The 18,229-nt window shown below is 39.3% G+C and overlaps 1 protein-coding gene across 12 annotated transcripts in view; it reads right to left on the bottom strand.

Annotated features, from left to right (window-relative positions):
• PIEZO2 (piezo type mechanosensitive ion channel component 2) overlaps nucleotides 1-18,229 on the bottom strand; it is a 286,911-nt gene that overhangs the window by 66,771 nt on the left and 201,911 nt on the right. For 7 of the 12 annotated variants that reach the window (XM_074548447.1, XM_074548409.1, XM_074548364.1 and 4 more), the window contains 9 exons: nucleotides 17,195-17,318; nucleotides 15,386-15,633; nucleotides 14,578-14,726; nucleotides 13,642-13,815; nucleotides 10,365-10,406; nucleotides 4,907-4,939; nucleotides 4,320-4,561; nucleotides 1,200-1,360; nucleotides 87-263 (listed from right to left, as the gene is read on the bottom strand). In XM_074548447.1, the coding sequence (XP_074404548.1) occupies nucleotides 87-263; nucleotides 1,200-1,360; nucleotides 4,320-4,561; nucleotides 4,907-4,939; nucleotides 10,365-10,406; nucleotides 13,642-13,815; nucleotides 14,578-14,726; nucleotides 15,386-15,633; nucleotides 17,195-17,318 (1,350 nt within the window). The remainder of the gene's footprint in view (nucleotides 1-86; nucleotides 264-1,199; nucleotides 1,361-4,319; nucleotides 4,562-4,906; nucleotides 4,940-10,364; nucleotides 10,407-13,641; nucleotides 13,816-14,577; nucleotides 14,727-15,385; nucleotides 15,634-17,194; nucleotides 17,319-18,229) is intronic. The other 5 variants (XM_074548378.1, XM_074548437.1, XM_074548425.1 and 2 more) reach the window with 3 other exon arrangements.

Raw genomic sequence — 18,229 nt, 5'->3', positions numbered from 1 at the left:
ATTTTTGTAGTTGACATGCTTCCTTTGGGCTCTCCTTCACTGAAGTAGACAGCAGTCAAACCTTTTTTATATGCATTTGTACTCACCAATGTACAGTTTCTGGAAAAGTCCTTGGGATCAATAGATGTGAGCTGATACAACATTTTGCAGACAATTATTACACATGTCCACACAGTGCAGATACTTGATGCCAGTGGGCGAAACTGAGCATATGGCAAAGCAAGAGCCCAGGCAATTAAAAACACAAAGTTAAGCAGAGACACCTGAAAGCACAAAAACAGTACAGAAATTACATAGAGTAACAAAAGAACTGAGAAAGTTTTACCTTTTCCACAGTAGGTAAAAAAAAATATTCAAAAGAAAGGGTCATGCAGAAACTTTGAGGAAAATACTGAAAAAATAAATTACAACAATACCCACAGTAACACAGACACAAAGTAGCATAGTGAAGAAGGAAGAACTTTACAATTGGTTTAGGAAGATATTTACCACCTACATAATATTAATACCATTACAGCCACAAAACTCCAATCTTCCTTATCAACAGATGTGAAATATAATGAACCACATGCAGCTTCTGCTGCTTTAGTACTCATGAAACAAAGAAGAGATGACACAGATCCATGTGATGAGAGACCTTCATCCTCTTGACTTTTCCCCCACAAACAAAAAAACAAACCAGAAAAGTGATATCTTTTTGTTTTTAGTGAATCCTGTCTTACTGTCCTGTTCATGAAATGGCTATGTCACATACAGAACTCACACTGCCCACACCAAAGCACAGCTGAAAGTGTGGCTCCCTTTTTCTTCAGGCATAGTTCCACATTCTTGTTTCTTAAGCACCAGATCAAGTTTAAGCAATTTTCTACCTTTACCTTCCCAGTCCTTTTCTGTGCCTTCCATCTTTGGATGGTACCCACAGACAGTTTGAGCAGGAGAGACAGTACATCTCTTAAATCCAAAGAATTGGACTAATACCTGGAGAAAAGGTATTACCTGGAGAAAAGGGGGCCGAGACTCTTGAAACAGAGAGAATGTGGAAGATGTCAAGGCAGGTTCCCAGTAGGTGAACAAACCCATCTGGATCCCACAATTTCAGTGAGGTCTGACAGGAGGAAGCCCTCTCCCTACACCTGGGTGTGCAACCACATGGCAGATGTGGCATGATGTGTAAGAGTTTACAGTGGATGTTTACTTGCCTCTTTCACTGTGACCCAGATGATGTAAGAGGAAACAATTTTGATGATGTGAAGCTCCAACAGCCACCACATAAAGACTTGCATCTTGTGAAAATACTCCAGGAATTTCAAAAACAGCACTGTAAGGCGGTCGATCACCAGATGCCACTTGTTCCTCAAGTCTGCAGGGATGTTCAAGCAGAACCATTGTAAGGACAAAACCAGAAGGGCTCTATGAAATGGAATACTCCACTAGACAACAATGATCTTTCTGCCTCTCTTCTAAGCCTTAGAGTAAGATAAGATAGAGGATAAAGGCACAGATCCGTGATGAACTAACTAAAAGTGGGGTTGAAGCCCACTTAGCTGGGGTGTTTTCCCTTCTGATCCACATTCTCTGGAAAGATTCTGCACTTCAAAAGCAGCAGTGGTGGCCTCCCTTGCCAATTTTGCTTTTATTCCTCTCATCAGAGCTCTTTTTGGACTCTTGTCCTCCAGTATTTTTGGACCTAAGTTTAGAGATCTCACTCAAGAACTAATTCCAGTCCTGGTCCTTTTCCAGCTCAGAAAAATAAAATTTTTTTGATGTTGGAAGCTATGGATTCAGCCTATTTTCAGAAAGCACAGACTACTACTACTACTACTACTACTACTACTACTACTACTACTACTCAGAAAGCTTTTCAGCCAGACTGGAAGAAATCCATGCACTCTAGGACTTGGATTCCTGTCACAAGAGTTGAGACAATTTAATGTGGACAGTTTTAGATTTCAGAATTATCTAAACTTCAGAATTATCTAATGAACTAGATTTCATTATTATCTAAACAATGCCTTGAAAACAGCACAGCCTTTTAGAGTGTGACCTGTGCCTTCACAGGACATCTAAATCAAGAAAGGCAAACTGTAGCCCAGTCAAATATTTCCCTCTGTCAAAAAAGCTTTATCAAGTGGAGATCATGAAGTTGGGTGAAAGTATCCTTTCATAGGGGTGTTTGGCTAGAAAAGCCAGCCTCCCAGATAGTACTCCAGTGAGCAAGCTTGTGGCATCACCTGTTACATGTGAGTGTACATGAGAATACATTTGCTGAACAGTGCTCTCTAAGTGACCACTTTGCTTGTGGGCTGGCTATAAAACTGTTTCATCTGGCTGGTACATATTAGTATAGAGTTTTCACACTGTATTCAGGGTTTCAAAAGCATTTTGGAGATTAGGAGAGATTTTGCATGCTGTGAGAACATTCTTCATATCAGAGATGGAAACATTTGCAAGTGATACCAAATCACATCATTGTCTAAGCTGGTAAAAATGCAAAGGAGTTACCACCTTCTTTATGAAATTATTTCAAATTATCACTTTATTTTATATGTAAAGCACACCAAGATGGTTACTCATGCATATTTGTGTGAAGAACACATGCACTTTTGTGTGAAAAAGCAGACTTCTGGAATACCTCACAACTAAATTCCAATTTTTCCTTTTGTGTTTTTTCTCCAAACACAACTTAGAAAATCCTAATAAAAATGCTGAGTGATGTGAATTCTGTAAGCACGTAATTAAACTTGAGAAATTAATTGAGCTACAGAACTCTAATCCTACATGTGTTTTTATAAGCACAATGAGAGTATTTAAGGGAGGTCTTTACAGAGTTAGATGTTCTCACTCATTCTTTCATTGCATTTGTTTTCATTTGCAGTCTTGCATCGTGCAAGATGTATCCAGACAGTGCCAGTTAAGCGGAGCAGGCAGATAAGGAGCTCTGTCTAGCATGGCCAGGCAACACACACACAGGGAATAAAATACAGGCTTGACTGCATCCACTGAAAGATTGTACAACACTCTGTAGTGGAGTCTGAAGCACACATGAACATGTTTAATGTCAAAGCTCTGGCCACATAGCTGTGTAAAAACGGTATAACCCCAGTAGAAATAAATGTCATGTGCAGCTTTAAGATGGATCCCCTTGTGCTATTCTAAGCAACACCGGCTGCAGCTCCCCACTTCCCTGCTTGCATGACTCACTGCACAGAGTAATGTCCACCAGCTGGTCTCTTTCCCAAAGCCCTTCCAACAAGCTGGGATGGCTGGAGTGTAGCAGATCCCCTCACCCCTCACAGACAGTATGAAGGCTGGCTAATAAAGGTTTCCTCTGTGATGACAGCTGTTCCAGCCAAGAAAGGTAAGTTGCTTCAGCTGAGGTTCAGGCACTGGAACAGGCTGTCCAGGGAAGTGGTGGAGTCACCATCCCTGGAGGCATTTAAAAGATGTATAGGTGTGGCATTTAGGGACATGGTTTAGTGGTAGATATGGCAGTGCTGGGTTAATGATTGGACTCAATGATCTTAAGAATGATTCCCTGATTCCTTAGGGCTGCTAAGCCTGATGTGCTGCCATTTTGCCTTGACAAAGGTCTTCTCCCTATTTAGGTGTCACTGTCCTGTGATTATAATCATGAGTAACTAAATTTGTAGTAAGGTCCTTTCCAAAGGATACATCTTCCTTGAGTGTTAAGTGCTCTTTCCTAGTTTCACTTTTGGCTCATAATATAAACTGATTTATTGCAATAATTCATTTTAGAAGGTCATAATAACAATATCAAGAATGATAGTATAATCCATACCCATGTCTGCCCTTAAGCTTTTTTTACGTTCATCTGGCATCAATTACATTTTCCATATTCAGAAGTGAAAAATACGACACTAATGTGCACATGAATAATGAAGCAAAGCCATTGGGACTCCTGGGACGAGGTGCCTTGAAAGCATGCAGTATCAGGTATTAAATATGTATGTGTATTATTTTCTGTGTTGTAAGGAGATTTCACTCTAAAGAAGTACTTGGGATTTGGGGTAGCCTTCAAATAATCTAACCCAGACCACCCAGAAGAAATGGGCACTGGATTTCTGTTGGTTTCTTCTTCTCAGCACCCTACAGTACACTTTTTCCCAAGAAGAGCCTGTAGCCTGTTGAATAATTGACAAGTAGCCATCTGCTCAGTTCAGGCTCTTTAACAGAGGCTGCATGTGAAACTAGAAGGAAAATCTGGTGATTGAAGTTAACAGGGAAGACCAAAAACAAACCACCTATTGACATTATTAATTAAGATTGAGGAAAGAAAAATTTGCAGCTGTAGAGCTTACCTGTAGTTTCTTCTTCCTCTGATTGATTGTCTTCATTGTCATCATCATCATCATCTTCTTTATCCTCATCGTCCTTCTCTTCTTCTTTTCCTTTTTTGACCCTCCCTTTCCCTCCCTCCCCCTCTGGCTCTTCCATTCTTTTCTCACCAGCCTCTTCCAGCATTTTATCCTCTTCCTTTTCTCTGCTGGCTGTTAGATTCATCATAGTTATGTCAGGCAGGCTTCCATCTTGGTGCACCAGTCTGTAGGTGAAGAGTAGCATGTCAGCAAATTGAGTAGTAATGACATTGCAGTCTTTTTCTTTTTCAAACTGTTTGATTAGAAAACAATTAACTGTTCATGGAAAATGCCTTAGAAGTAGAACAGTTAATGATTCCGGTACTCTCTCCAAACACACACTGAAAATTGGGTCGTTGGAATGTATTAGTAACTACTTCTCACTCAGATACTAATGGTCAGTTAGTAATGAGTGGTATTGACACTTAAACTTGACATTTTCCCCACTGGAGAAAATGGTCAGAGTTTAAGATGTAGAAGCATGAAATGACATTAAGAGGAAACATTTCATGGCTTCACAGGGGACTTACTCATTTTGGTGGTTTGGTATTTTTTTCTTGAGGCTGCTCAAAGTAATTGGAACAGAAAGAAAAAGGGAGATGAGAACAGAGGAGTTACAGAAGAAGGTCATTGACAAATACGTCATGCTACATCACAAGTCATAAAGCATTCTCCTACTCCATCTGCAGAAGCCTTCTGATGCCAAGAGCATGCCATCATGACATTCACGGGGTGCTTCTATAAAGAAACATGGATTTGCAGCACAGATGGAAAGGGGGCAACCTATTCACACCAGTGCTAAATGTGGTCAGCGCTGTACCATGCTTTGAGCAATGCAGCTGAACCATCACAAGTATCTGACCTATCACTGTAAATGCATTTCCACCGTCCTCCAACTAAAAGATGCACCTGGAAAGCCAAGAAATTTGCAATTTTTCTTCCAGCTATTGGTTTGTGAATAAACAAAAGCATTAATTCCATGGCTGCAACTTCAGAAGATTTTTATAATATCTGTCTTTGGTAGTGCCATTGATTCTCTCTCTCTTTGCCACATCTCACAGAGAATTTTTCTTTAATTTATAATAGTCTCCATCTAAATCTATCAGTAAGCTTCACACTACGACAACTGGGATATGATCGATTTAACACAGAAACTATATTTCTTTAGTGTCATGATGCCTTTTTTCCCCCTGAGATTATTCAGTATACATATTTCTTTTACTAGAGAAGATAAATATTTTCTTATGGTTTTCTTTTTTCTCCCAGAACTGTGCTGTTGGGGACTCAACCCCCATAGCTGCAGAAAACCCAGTTTTCCTTTGAATACGACTCCTTGCAATGAAGTTTCCCTTTGGCAAGTGTATGATTAGGTCATTAAATATTTGGTTATGCTATTGAAATTACTACACTCAGCATACTTTCAAGCACAGGTAAGGCTGCTCTAAAATGGCATAAGTATCATCTCAGGAATTTATTTTTCTTGATGTGAAATGCTGGCCTATAACAGGAAACATTTAGACAGGAAATTCTGCCAATTTAAGGATTTTTACAGTTCAAGAAACTAAATACATATTTTTTTTTTTCCTGATCATTAAAAATTAAGAGAATAGGCTAGGCAGTTAATAAGACATTCAAACAAGCAGAATTATTTTTCAATCATTTGGGATCTGCAGTTTCTTCAAGAAGGAATCTTTGGAGTCTCAAATGCAGGAAAAACTACAGAAATCTGACTAAACAATCTTGAAGTAAAAATACTATGCCAATTGTCAAAAAGCAGAAAAGGTGGTTTAAAATTAGAAGTTTAACAAGACATTCAAACACCAACAAATATCAAGTAATAAAGTTTAATCAAATTTTAGCCACATTCATGTCTAAAATTACTCATCATTGGTTGGGCAGGGAACCTGAGTATCTAATAATCTGAAAAAATCTTATACTCAAGAATTTATTCAGTAGCTTTGGCTACTGAAAACAGAATTATAAAATAGTTTAGGTAGGAAGGGACCTTAAAGTATCCACTACCATGGGCAGTGATATCTTCCAGTAGACCAGGTTGCTCAGAGTCCCATCCAACCTGGCCTTGAACACTGCCAGGACTGGGGCATCCACAGCCTCCCTGGATAACCTGCTCCAGCGTCTCACCACTCTACACTAAAGAATTTATTCCTAATATCTAACTTAAATTTCTCCTATTTTTATCCATTACTCCTTCTCCTGACACTACAATTCCTGATGAAAAGTCCCTCTCCAAATTCCCTGTAGGCCCTCTTCAGATACTGGAAAGCGGCTGTGAGGTCTCCAAGCAATTTCTCTTTCACTAGGCTGAACAGCCCCAACTTTCTCAGCCTGTCTTCATAAGGGAGGTGCTCCAGTCCTCTTATCAACTTTGTGCCTCTAGAGTAGAGGCACAAGTCTCTAGACAAGCAAGTCTAGAGAGACTTGCTCCAACAGTTCCAGGCCTTCTTATATTGGAGACCCCAGAGCTGGATGCACCACTCCAGGTGAGGTCTCCAGAGCAGAGCAGAGGGGCAGAATCACTTCTTTTGACCCGCTCACCATGCTCCTCTGGATGCAGCCCAGGAATCCATTGGCTTTCTGGGCTGTGAGTGCATGCTACAGGCTCATGGTGAGTTGTCCATCAACCATCACACTCAGGTCCTTCTCAGGGCTACTCTCTGTCCCTCTCTGCCCAGCCTCTAGGTGTGTCTGGAATTGCCATGACCCAGGTGTAGGATCCTCCACTTTGCTTTGCTGAACCTCATGAGGTTTGCATGGGCTCACCTCCTGAGTGTGACAAGGTCCCTCTGGATGCCATTCCTTCCCTCCAGTGTGACACAGCACACAGCCTGGTGTCCCCAGCAAACTTGCTGAGGGTAACCTCGATCCCACTGTCCATGTCACCAACAAAAATTTTGAACAGTCTCAGCCCCAGTACTGGTGTTAAGAGACGCAACTTGTCACTGGTGTCATGAACAGTGAGCCATTGACCAACTCTGCATGTGGCCATCCAGCCAGTTCTTTATCCACCACGTGGTCCATTCATGTGTCTCCAATTTGGAGACAAGGATATCATATGGTATAGTGTCAAACCCTTTGCATAAATCCAGGCAGACAATGTCAGTTGCTCTGCCCCTATTTATCAACGCTGTACCCTTATCATAGAAGATCACCAAATTTGTTAGGTGTGATTTGCCATTAGTAAAACCATGTTGGTTGTTACCAATTATCGCTTTTGGGACTCTTCAATTATTTTCATATCTAAATCACAGATCAGCTAGCATATACACTAAAAGGACATTCAAATCTCTATAAAGTTACTAAACATCAAGGTTTCCTAAAATGACATAACTAACATATATTTCTCTAAGATTCTAATAAAATACCAATAGGAGGGTCATCTATAAAGAAGAGAGAATGAATTTTCAGTTCAGTTCAAATATAGAGATCCTGGTTACTATAAAACATCAGTGCTCATTTAAAAGGCAGTGCACCATGAAATGAAAGTAACCATATAATCAGACAGGTTTTGTATATATGCAATTGTACTGATTTTTATGAGGTATTTTCCCAACTGACTTTTATAATGAAAAAAATCTATTCACACTGATGTAAAATCAAGGACTTAATGACTTACCTCAGTGTAAATTGGACAGAAACACAGTAACTCTATAGTATTTGGTACGAGTGGACCCATCTTTCTCTTACTCATATAATTCCCATTCACGTTCTGGATATCCAGGAGGCAAATGGGGTTGTAAAGATTGGTACATATAATATATATACCTGATAAAGCCTCAGTATGAGTTTGTTTTCCAGTAGGCTTATTTTTATTGGCATCAGTTGGCTTGAGGATTGGATCACGCGCTTAGAAGATCCAAGGATATATAAAATGCCCTGCCCACTGTTTGGAAAGTTAGTCTATTTGGAATCTTTCTCCCAAAACTTCCTTATGTATTGCCAGGATTGCTTTTCCAATTTCTTTTTCTTTTCACCACAAGATCACATTATACTGTAACCAACAACACTGAGGTATTAAGATATAAAAACTTCATGAGTTTAGAGTTTTTAAGACAAGCTACCCATACATCTTCACAGCTAGTGAGATATGATTTCATTGTTGGAAGCCACATACCAGTGAGAAATTACTCCAAATAACATAAAGGCATTGTGCCTGATACTAAGGGAGAGAAATAACTAAATAATAATGAAGGCAACAAGCCTTGAAGGTACAGCTACTACTGCTTTTAGCTGAGAGCATTTCTCACTCTCAGGTTCATTAAATAGGGTATCAACAATTAGAAGTATACCAATAGATCTAGTTTTTGGCAACAAAGCAATTTCAGTGACACTAAAATTGGGCATGTGCCACAGGTCCCTCCTGGATTCTTAGTACTTTCACCTATTTGCAATTTACTACAGCAGAAGATTAATTAATTGGATGCATTATTAAGTATCTTTTGTCTTTGATACTTAATTTTTTGCCATTTGTAAATTGCTTGAAACTTTCTGGCTACAAGAAGTTCTCAAGTATCTTTCATGCACAGCCTTAAGAAGAGAAAGCTTTCTGCTCTGCAGAACACTAGCAGCCCATGTCCCAAATATTTGGTGTCCAAGACTCAAACTGAGCACACAATGCCATACCTCCACTGGCAGGACATTGAGTGCCTTTCCAGGGCTTTAAGGGGATATGCTGCTTGAATACCCCTGTTGGGGTATTTGGACAGGCCAGGAATCCTTGGTGCAGAGGATGCCTCTCCTTTCATTGGGTGTGTGTCCACCGCTATGTTGCATCTGCATCGCAGCGCTGTCTGTGCCTGCTCCCACACCTCCCTGACCCTGAGCCTGACATGCAGACTGACACCCTGCCTTCACTGCACACCTGGCTTATCCCCATGGACTCTCTGGGGCCTCACCAGGCTGTGGCTGACCCTCTCACCAATTCCAGATCTGATCCTCTCCCTCAGTTGTTGGTCCATGTCCCTCACTACCCATGGGCGAGAGCCCAGCCTTGCCTCCTGGCCATGCCCCTTGGCAACCAGCTTGCCTGCCTTAGCCAAGGTGCTTGCCCGCACCACTCCCTTAAACACAGGCTTCTGTAGACCAGAATTCCAGCTCTGGTGAACTTTTAGGAACAGTGACTCAAGCCGTGTGATGACATTTGAAGAAGGAGCATGAACATGACTCATAAATTGACTTCTTGTTAGAGCACATAGTCACAAATATCTAAACAATGCATCTTCTTGGTTTTTCTGTTTATATTCAGTAATGACAACAACTCACAAGTCCTTCTATTCTCAGAGATGACTTAAAAATTGCTCACATTTATTCCAGTCAAGTATTTTGAAAGGAATCTAATTTATGGAACAGTTTTCAAGATGCCATTTATAAAGGGATGATAATGATGGCAATTTTCCTAGTCTGGATCCTGCAGCACCCAAATCAGTCTACAAATTAACAGCCTTAGCATGCAGTGGGTTCAGTGTTCCCTTTCCAACTCTGAAATCTCAGTCTGTAGAAACTCATGTAAATACCATATCTTTAACTGAACAGGCCCTCAAATTCCCATTCTTACATGCTTGAGAAAGACAGGGATGTGTGTCTCCATGTTTGTGTGTCTGGGTGTACACAGGCGCATGCAGGCATGCATCTTTCCATGCACAAACAAAGGGTAGACAAACGAGCCTCCTCAACCAAATCTATTGTCTGCAGCCAATTACAAATAGCACCAATTATTCCTGCATTGAGGCATGGGCAAAGTTTAGGAGAATTCTCAGCTGGGAGAAGAAACTCGCAATGTATAAATATGCAGAAGAGGTGTATTAACTGCTTCATCAGCTTTAGGGAACTGCAACACCTGAACAACATTATCTCCCTGCTTACTTCACAGTACTGCGCAGCAAGAACATACTTTGGTTTAAGGCAGCTAAGAAGTAACCAAAAAAATAAGGTATATTGCTTTTAAAGGAAAGGAAGAATTGAAGTACCCACCTATTAATTATTAGATATACACGGCCATTGACTTTGGCATGGCTATGAGGTGGGAGATGAAAGCACAGGATGAAAATGGGAAATGAATTAGAGAGAGAAAAGAAAGCCGTTAAATAGGAACTGAATGCACTTTCCTGTCTACCAATGTGTTATGACACATTGTCATAACAATGCACACTCTGAAATTTTAACATACACCATGCAGTGAAAAGTCTAGGAAGCTTATAAATGTAACTCAGACATTTAGATTCTATGCAACTTGAGTCAGAACTACAGATAATTTTCATAGTCCTCAAAATGTGAGAACAGCCTTTACTGCTTTAAGTAAGCCTTAGAATACCACCAGTTTTTAAAATATTTTTTTTATTTTAAAAAATATATATGTAAAGGTAATTATGGCAGAGCATCATATCAGAGAAATTATCTACCTCAACACCTTCATCTCTGCCATCCCATAATTCATGGTACAGCAAGGAAATGGGTTTGGAAAGTCCTAATCAGAGAATTTTTCTTTCTCTTGCAGATGTAAAACTGTGACACTCAGTTCTGACACCTTTATAAACAGTGAGAAGTGCCTCACTCTACCAGTTTCAATGTGCCAGTTTCTGTGTCCTCTCTTTGTAGCTGGCAGATCCTTACTCTTCAACTCACTCTGCAAATTTTGCTCATGAGAAGCTGCATTTTAATAAATGAACATTAGCAATTTCAACAGGACCTTTCAGTTACACACAACTGTAGTACCGTAATCACACCTGGCAGTTCAAACGCAGATGGAGGAACTGAACGTGCTTTCTTTATTGATTTCATGGCCAGCTCTCAGCTGCTGTGATTATTTTAAGAAGTTTGCTATTAAAAGTTTTGAATTCTGTTACTCAAAATGAAGGTTCTGTTTCTTTATTTAAATTTTTTGTTGCCGAAGGTGCAGCATAAAAGCAATTTAAAAAGGTAAAGTGTTTGTTACGTGAATGCTAGTGTCTCCAAAGCAAAAAAGGAAAGTTAATTTTTAGTAGCTTTGAGAGAAAACTGCACGTACATATGAATCTTGAATCTGTTTTAATTGCCCCTGCAACTTACTGCTAGCATTACTGTTAAGCTGAAGATGGTTGTTGTGTTAGTTCTTATCCAGCTTTATGCATCACCAATACAAACATCAGCTGTGCTTTTATCGAGAAGCTTTGAACTAGAAAGTCAGCTGAGGCTCAATAGTGATTTATTGCATCAAGAGAAGAAAAGAGATGCATTTTCATATGCCAGACAGTGTTAGTAGGAGGACAAACCAAGAAAACTGCTCTGACTGGGCTATTGGTCATAATAGTTAAAGCTTCTCAGGAGGAACAAAGGAGATATTTGTGATTTTGAAAATACTGCAAAATGGCAAATATAGCTCCTATGACACATTTAACAGTTAAAAATATTTAGCTTCTTATGTGACTGCTTAATACAATCCAGTAAACATTTAGATTCAAAAAAATAGCATTCTAATGCCAAGATAAAAAAGCTGATCATATCACATGTTCCTCTTCATCTGTGACTTTAATAAAAAGCTTGGTACAACAATGAATGTCCACTTTCAGCATGATATCTCAAGGCTATTAATTTCTGGCAAAAATGTTTGCTCACAATGCATTAAAACATTTTGTTCTTCACCATCAGCAGTTCCATCCTTTGGGAATAAAGTGACTTTAGTCACAGTGATCCTCTTCATGCCACCATTTGGAAAGCTGTATAATATTCTTGTATCTTTCATGTGCAATGGAAAGATTTTCAAGTAGTGGTTGCACAGGCAATGTGAACCCATCAAAATCCTATGGGTGCCTCAGGTATTTTTCTTTTTATTCTGTGTCTATTGGATCACACTAGAAGGGAGGTGGAAACTTCCTTTGTTACTCAGCACAAACTGAGTGCAAACTTGGGGCTGCCAGAGAGCTTGCAGAGTTACTGCAAACTGTAAAGCATTCCCTCAAATGCCTCATCCCAGGAACAGCCTGGACACATATGTGGGCTCTGTTTTCAGGACTTGGCCAATTTCGAGCTCTTAACACGAACCTACTGCTGCACAAAAGTCCACTATGGGCAAGGGAAGTTTGCTCACAAACCATTACAAAAGCACCCTTGAATCTACCATCACATTTAGCAATTCAAGAAGAGCAACAGGGGAGCTGTTACAAAGACAGATATTTAAAAATTAAGTTTAATCCCCCCCATATCTTTATTAGGAAATTTTATCAAGTTTGATCAGTTCTGGTCCTAGCAATTATTTAAATATAGAAACTGGAAGTATTCTATAAAACTGGCGCTTATTCTCATGGCACAAACTTGTACCATACACTGTGAAGTAGCTTCATGTTGACTTGAATGTATGAAAAATAATTGAACTGCTTTTTAAATCTTGCATAACCTAGAACATAATTCCCTGTTAAGTAACTGGCATTATTCCTTGTGGCATTATTCCCTGTGGTCTATGGGGTGTTATGCAGATAGCCCACATTCATAAAACTGCAGCTGAGATACACCTATCACAAGTGGAGTCTAAATTTACTGCTTTCTTCAAAGAATGAACATAATTGTCATTGTATAATATAACACTATGTAGTACAAAACCATTTCTCTCTTTCATACTCCTGGCTGAGGATCCTAGGCCAGACTGGTTTTTACACAGGAAAATATGTAAGAATTGAACACTGGAAAAGTGATGTCCCAGATTAATGAAAAAACGCTAATGAACGTCTGCATGAAATCATCAAATGTCTAGCATAGCCAAGGGTCAGTACTATGAAAAGTAACCACAAATTCAGAATTTTTCCATTTCTGAAGTTCAACTTTACAAAAAGTCCTAACTGTTCAATGAAAATGTGGTGTTTTCCACAGACTTCCAAATCTTCATGTGCACCTCAAAATGGATGTTGAAAAAAAAAGAAGTGACCCAAAATAAAAGCTGTATTTCTTATTACTGACAGGAACACACATACAAAAGGGCACACACAGTAATTAAGCACCTAACTTCCAGTAAAGGTCAAAGCCAATTAAATAAATATATAAATGCCATTAGTACCTTTGAAAATGTATCATAAAATGAAAAAGTTCAGTGTGTAGGGGAAAATGGGGAGAGACAGATACTTTGGTTGTAGTGGGGTGATGGATACTGTGCACTTTATTTTTAAGCCAGGTAGTCATAGCAAAAGCAAATAACACCTACTGAAAAGTGAGCATTACAAGATAGTCAGAAACGGCATTTCCATACAGATAATTAATAGCTCCATTTACTTTGCTTCTTTACCTGTAAATAGTGTTGTCCTGTTTGCTGGTTACAGCTTTTAAATCAGTGATCTGCAGAAACCGATCATGGAAATAGTGAAGGTGTAAGATACACACCAGTAGGAAGGAGGTGGGGATAAAGATGCGTGTGAATAGATCAGCCACAGAAAACTGTTTTAAGCCAAGGTCCTCTAGTCTGAAAAAAAAAAAAAAGACGTTCCACTAAGGCACCTTTTCATACAAAATATTCTTTCCATTAAATATTCTTTCCATGAGACATTTCTACAAATTATTTGCAATAGAAAATAAGGGGATGGTACTTTTTGTGTGGTTTTGGTTTCTAAAATTCTCCCAAACTAGCAAGTTTTACAATGTAAGAATCCTGTGTTCAGACTCAGTAATGTAGAGAGGTAAAAGTACAGTCAAATGAACAAACCCTGCCACAGATCTCTTGAATCAGATGAGTTTTCTCTGACTGAAAGTCTTGCACTGGAGATCTGCTCACATTGCTTATACTTTCCAGAGTAAGCTCTACTTGAGAAATGCCCAACTCGTCACAAGGATGAAGAATCCCAGTCCTCCTTATTAGCTGGAAAGCAGGTTCACTTTCATCAGTTCTAAACATCTTGCAGATCTACCCTTAATCTCTCCCTGGATCTAGTTCCTATGGTCGAAGTGGTGAAGAGAAGTATTGGCACTGTATTGAGAACATAAGCAATCCAAAGGCCGAACAGCCAACTGGAGAAAATACAACTCTGAGCTCCTCTCTTGGTTTCGCTCATTTCTATGGTTACACCAATAAATCTATGGCTTCATAACTGAGTGCCTAAAATCAGCTATGCCTGAGAATGGCTGCATGAGATTTTTCTCCTATAAGAAGGAAGACTTCTCTTAGATCCTTCCATTACACTGAACTCAGATAAAAGATACAAATAAAAAATGAATCAAAACCACTTACTTCCTTTCATCCAGGCCTGTCATGTTCTTCCACAAGTCAGGGAATGACTCAAACTGGTATGTGTAGATGAAGATAAGTACCAACATTGTGTAAACAACCACTGACATCCAGAAGTACTTTAAAATCTTTCTCCACCATTCATAGTGTACCTGAAAATCACACACCAAAAATGCTGACACAAGCTGAAGGCAAAGACACTGACAGAAATATTGACAACATTGTACTGTTGAACATGGATGAAGAACACTATTTTTCCCAGCTGATCTGAAGTGAGCAATGATTACCCAGTGCCAGGCACAGATTTTTGAGTTAGTTTTCACTCCTGATGCAAATGCATTGAAGTAAAGACTTTTGCGCAAAAATATCTGATGAGATATGGGCCATAGACACAAAGTCAAGGACTGCTTCAGCCAGCTAATTTCATCACCATTAGGTGATGAAAATCTAGGAGAGGGACTCCCATGCTCGTTGGGGTGTGGAAGCAGTGTGGACCAGCTGTCAGAAAAACTGGTGGCTATGTAGAATGTGCATAGACTCAGAATTTTCCACAAAGGTTCCAGAGCTTATGGTGAAGTGGCATGGCAGAGGTGTGCATTGTATCTAATTTACATGCACTTTGCCTGTCACTATAAGCAAAAACCAGAGGAAAAATTAGTCTTAATCCATTCAAATGGTCTGATTCTGTTGTGTCTAACTATACAACAAGTTCACTGCTCATGAATTCTATTTGGAGCCACTTTATTACCAAGCTAAAAGTATAAACAGTTCTATTCAAGGATAAAATTCAGTTAACACAGTTCTCCCTTACCTGGTAGAGGGCTACACAGAAGAGGAACAGTACCATGTAGATGATTTTGTACATGACAATTGTACCCTCAAAGCTGACAAAGAAGAACATGCCCCCACAGACGTAAATCCAGTACTTGATTAACATAGCCATCACCAGCTTCCCCAAGACTTTCATAATATCCTGTTCATCATCCTCCTCTCCCTCCTCCTCCTCTTCCTTCTCCTCTTCCTGTTCTTCTGACACTTCTCCCTCCTGCGACTCCTCTTCTGCAAACACAGAGTCACATTTGGCCTGTCTCTTCTGGAGAATTTTAGTAAGAATTTAAATAGGTGGAAAGTAAAATCTCTGCACACAACACAGAAACTTAAACCTCAATATTCACAAGAGACTGTAATCTAATCATGCATGCCTCCAGAGCAAGGAAAAGGGTTTTAACTTCGTGTGAGCTTAAGCCTGCTGCTGGAGCCATAGGACACATGGCTATCCATCCTTAACAGACACCCACCTTCTCTTTGTCTGAAATGTCAGCAGCTTTAGTGGAAAATTAGAGCTTAAGGGTTGCATAATGGATAAGAGCCAAAACACTTTCCATATACTATTAAACTCTCCAGTAAGCAACATTTTGAATTGGAAAACAAAGAGACCACCAGCACCACCAGAAACTTCTTGAGTTTAAACTCTCATCTCGAGTTCCAGCCTCTTGTCTCGAGCTTCGTCCTTTAGATAATATTGTGTTCATCCTCAAAAACCACAACCAAGGGAAAACATTAACATAAACCCAAAGAAGCTTAAAAAACAGAAGTGCTGCACTAACACTGCAGTTTTTCAAAAAAGCTACCATTTATCCAGGTTTTTGTGCTGCACCTGGGCCAGAAAAGAAATGCTGCTTTGGCCCTATGAAGAGGTCAAGATTCCCCAGTTATTAACCTTATGAAGTATGTGGAAAGCAGGGTAAGTGACCCCCAGCAGTAAGTACATGTGCAAGTACCTAGATAACAGGGCTTGCCAGAACCGTAGTACAGTTGTTTTTCCTTCCACTGAGAGCAATATTGAAACCATCAAAAGGCTTGCCCACTCCTTTTGTCCCACTCACCATCCCCCTCCTCAGGCTCTTGCCTTGCAAATCCTTGTAGTACAGCTTTGACATTGATCAGATGTTTTACTGAGACAAGGACCATAATTAATCAGAGACAGAACCACACCACTGCTTCCAGGGCTCACTTTCTACCATTTCAGAGCACTGAACATTTTCAGTTTAACATCCAGAGAGAGGGGGCAAGGAATGTTTGAAGGAACATGCATCCATAGCAAAAGAAAGAACAGGTCGCTGAGTTATTAGGGAAGCTGAATCTATGAAAGTAAACTTTGCTCTCAGGTGTGCTTGAGCCCTTGTACTGAAAAAACATATCCTTTTTTTCCCACTGAAATTTGTAGTTTAACTTCTGTGTCTGTAAAAGAGTTTATGCACCAACACAACTTTCAAGGAATTTAGCAACTTTTCCTAGGTAAACTCATCTCCTGTGGTTAAACTTCAAGGCAATTAATCCCCTGGTTTGAGTTGGGAATACAGCAGTAGACTGATCATTTGAAAGTTCCATGATCTTTCTGAAATGAGTCATTTTACTACCTTCCAGTAAAGAACATTTTATATGAAGTTCTAAAGTTTAAAAGTGTTTTACTTCTATAGCTCAGAGATAGCTGCACATAGATTTTGTAATATCTTTCTTAGCTAATAACAGATACCTTGCTAATTGCTTTCAGCATCAGAGAAACGCAGTAACTGGAACTTCTATCATGACTGAAGGACTAAATTGGATCTGGCTTTACCTTTTTCTTCATTTTCTTCACTTCCAACTTTGACCTCAGATAAAGTAGCTTCTTTTAGCCGAAGTGCTTTCTGTTCAGTGAGGTGTTGCCTAAGCAGTAGCCAGAAAGTAATTGTGAAAAGAATCTGCAAACAAAAATCAAAACAAAACCAACAGACTAATTGTATATCCTATGTCCTACTGATACAAGCACAGGTTTTCACAAATTTTGTATGCCTTTGTTTTCTCTGTTTCTCAGAAAATGGCAGCAATGGCAGTGGTGTCAAAGGGCATCTTATGGCAAGTTATGTTATTTAGGAAACATCCTGCATTACAGACAACTTTGCTTCATTTGCACATTTTCATTTCTTAAAGGTATTCAATTATATGCATCTATTCCTACCCTGTTTTATTCAGTTTTTAATTACTGTCCTATAAGTTCAGGAATCTTCTTATTATGCCTTGATTGATATAACTCCCATTTGCTGTGTTTTTGTTCATTTTTTACCTTTTTTTCAGGGAAGAAGCATATGTAAGAGTGTGCTGTCATTATCATAATTTTGTACATCATAAATATTTTGATTTAGGAGGTTTGTTACTTCAGGTGCTTAAACACAGTTAATTTAAAAATCCAATTTTTGTATGTATTGCAGTTACAGAAGACCCCGTCAATGGAATTTGCTTTGCATTTACAACAGTTACAAGAGCTGAGATAGCCCTTTATTCTTTTAAGAGCTTCAAGAGATGTTAATTCAGTAACAGCAGGATACCTTAGAAATAAACAGATCTCTTTAATGAAGAGTGCAATTCTGTGTGTTACAAAAAGCTACATTCAACAGCGTGCAATACCAAGAGATGGACAAAATTTAGAAAACAACATGATCTCTGTTGTCACACACTTGATTTTATGTTTGCTTTCTATAAAGTTTTTTGATAATTTCCCTTTACAGAAGGAGACTTATTTCACTACATAGCTAGAAGAACAGAAAAATTCAAAGAAGAAGCACGTAAGAGCCAAATATTTGCACACAATAGAATGGCAAGGCCAGTGATACAG

The sequence above is a fragment of the Zonotrichia albicollis genome, chromosome 1 (genome assembly GCF_047830755.1).
Source record: "Zonotrichia albicollis isolate bZonAlb1 chromosome 1, bZonAlb1.hap1, whole genome shotgun sequence".
Taxonomy (NCBI): domain Eukaryota; kingdom Metazoa; phylum Chordata; class Aves; order Passeriformes; family Passerellidae; genus Zonotrichia; species Zonotrichia albicollis.
The sequence above is the reverse complement of the archived record's forward strand: the minus strand, read 5'-3'. Positions and strand labels throughout refer to the sequence as shown.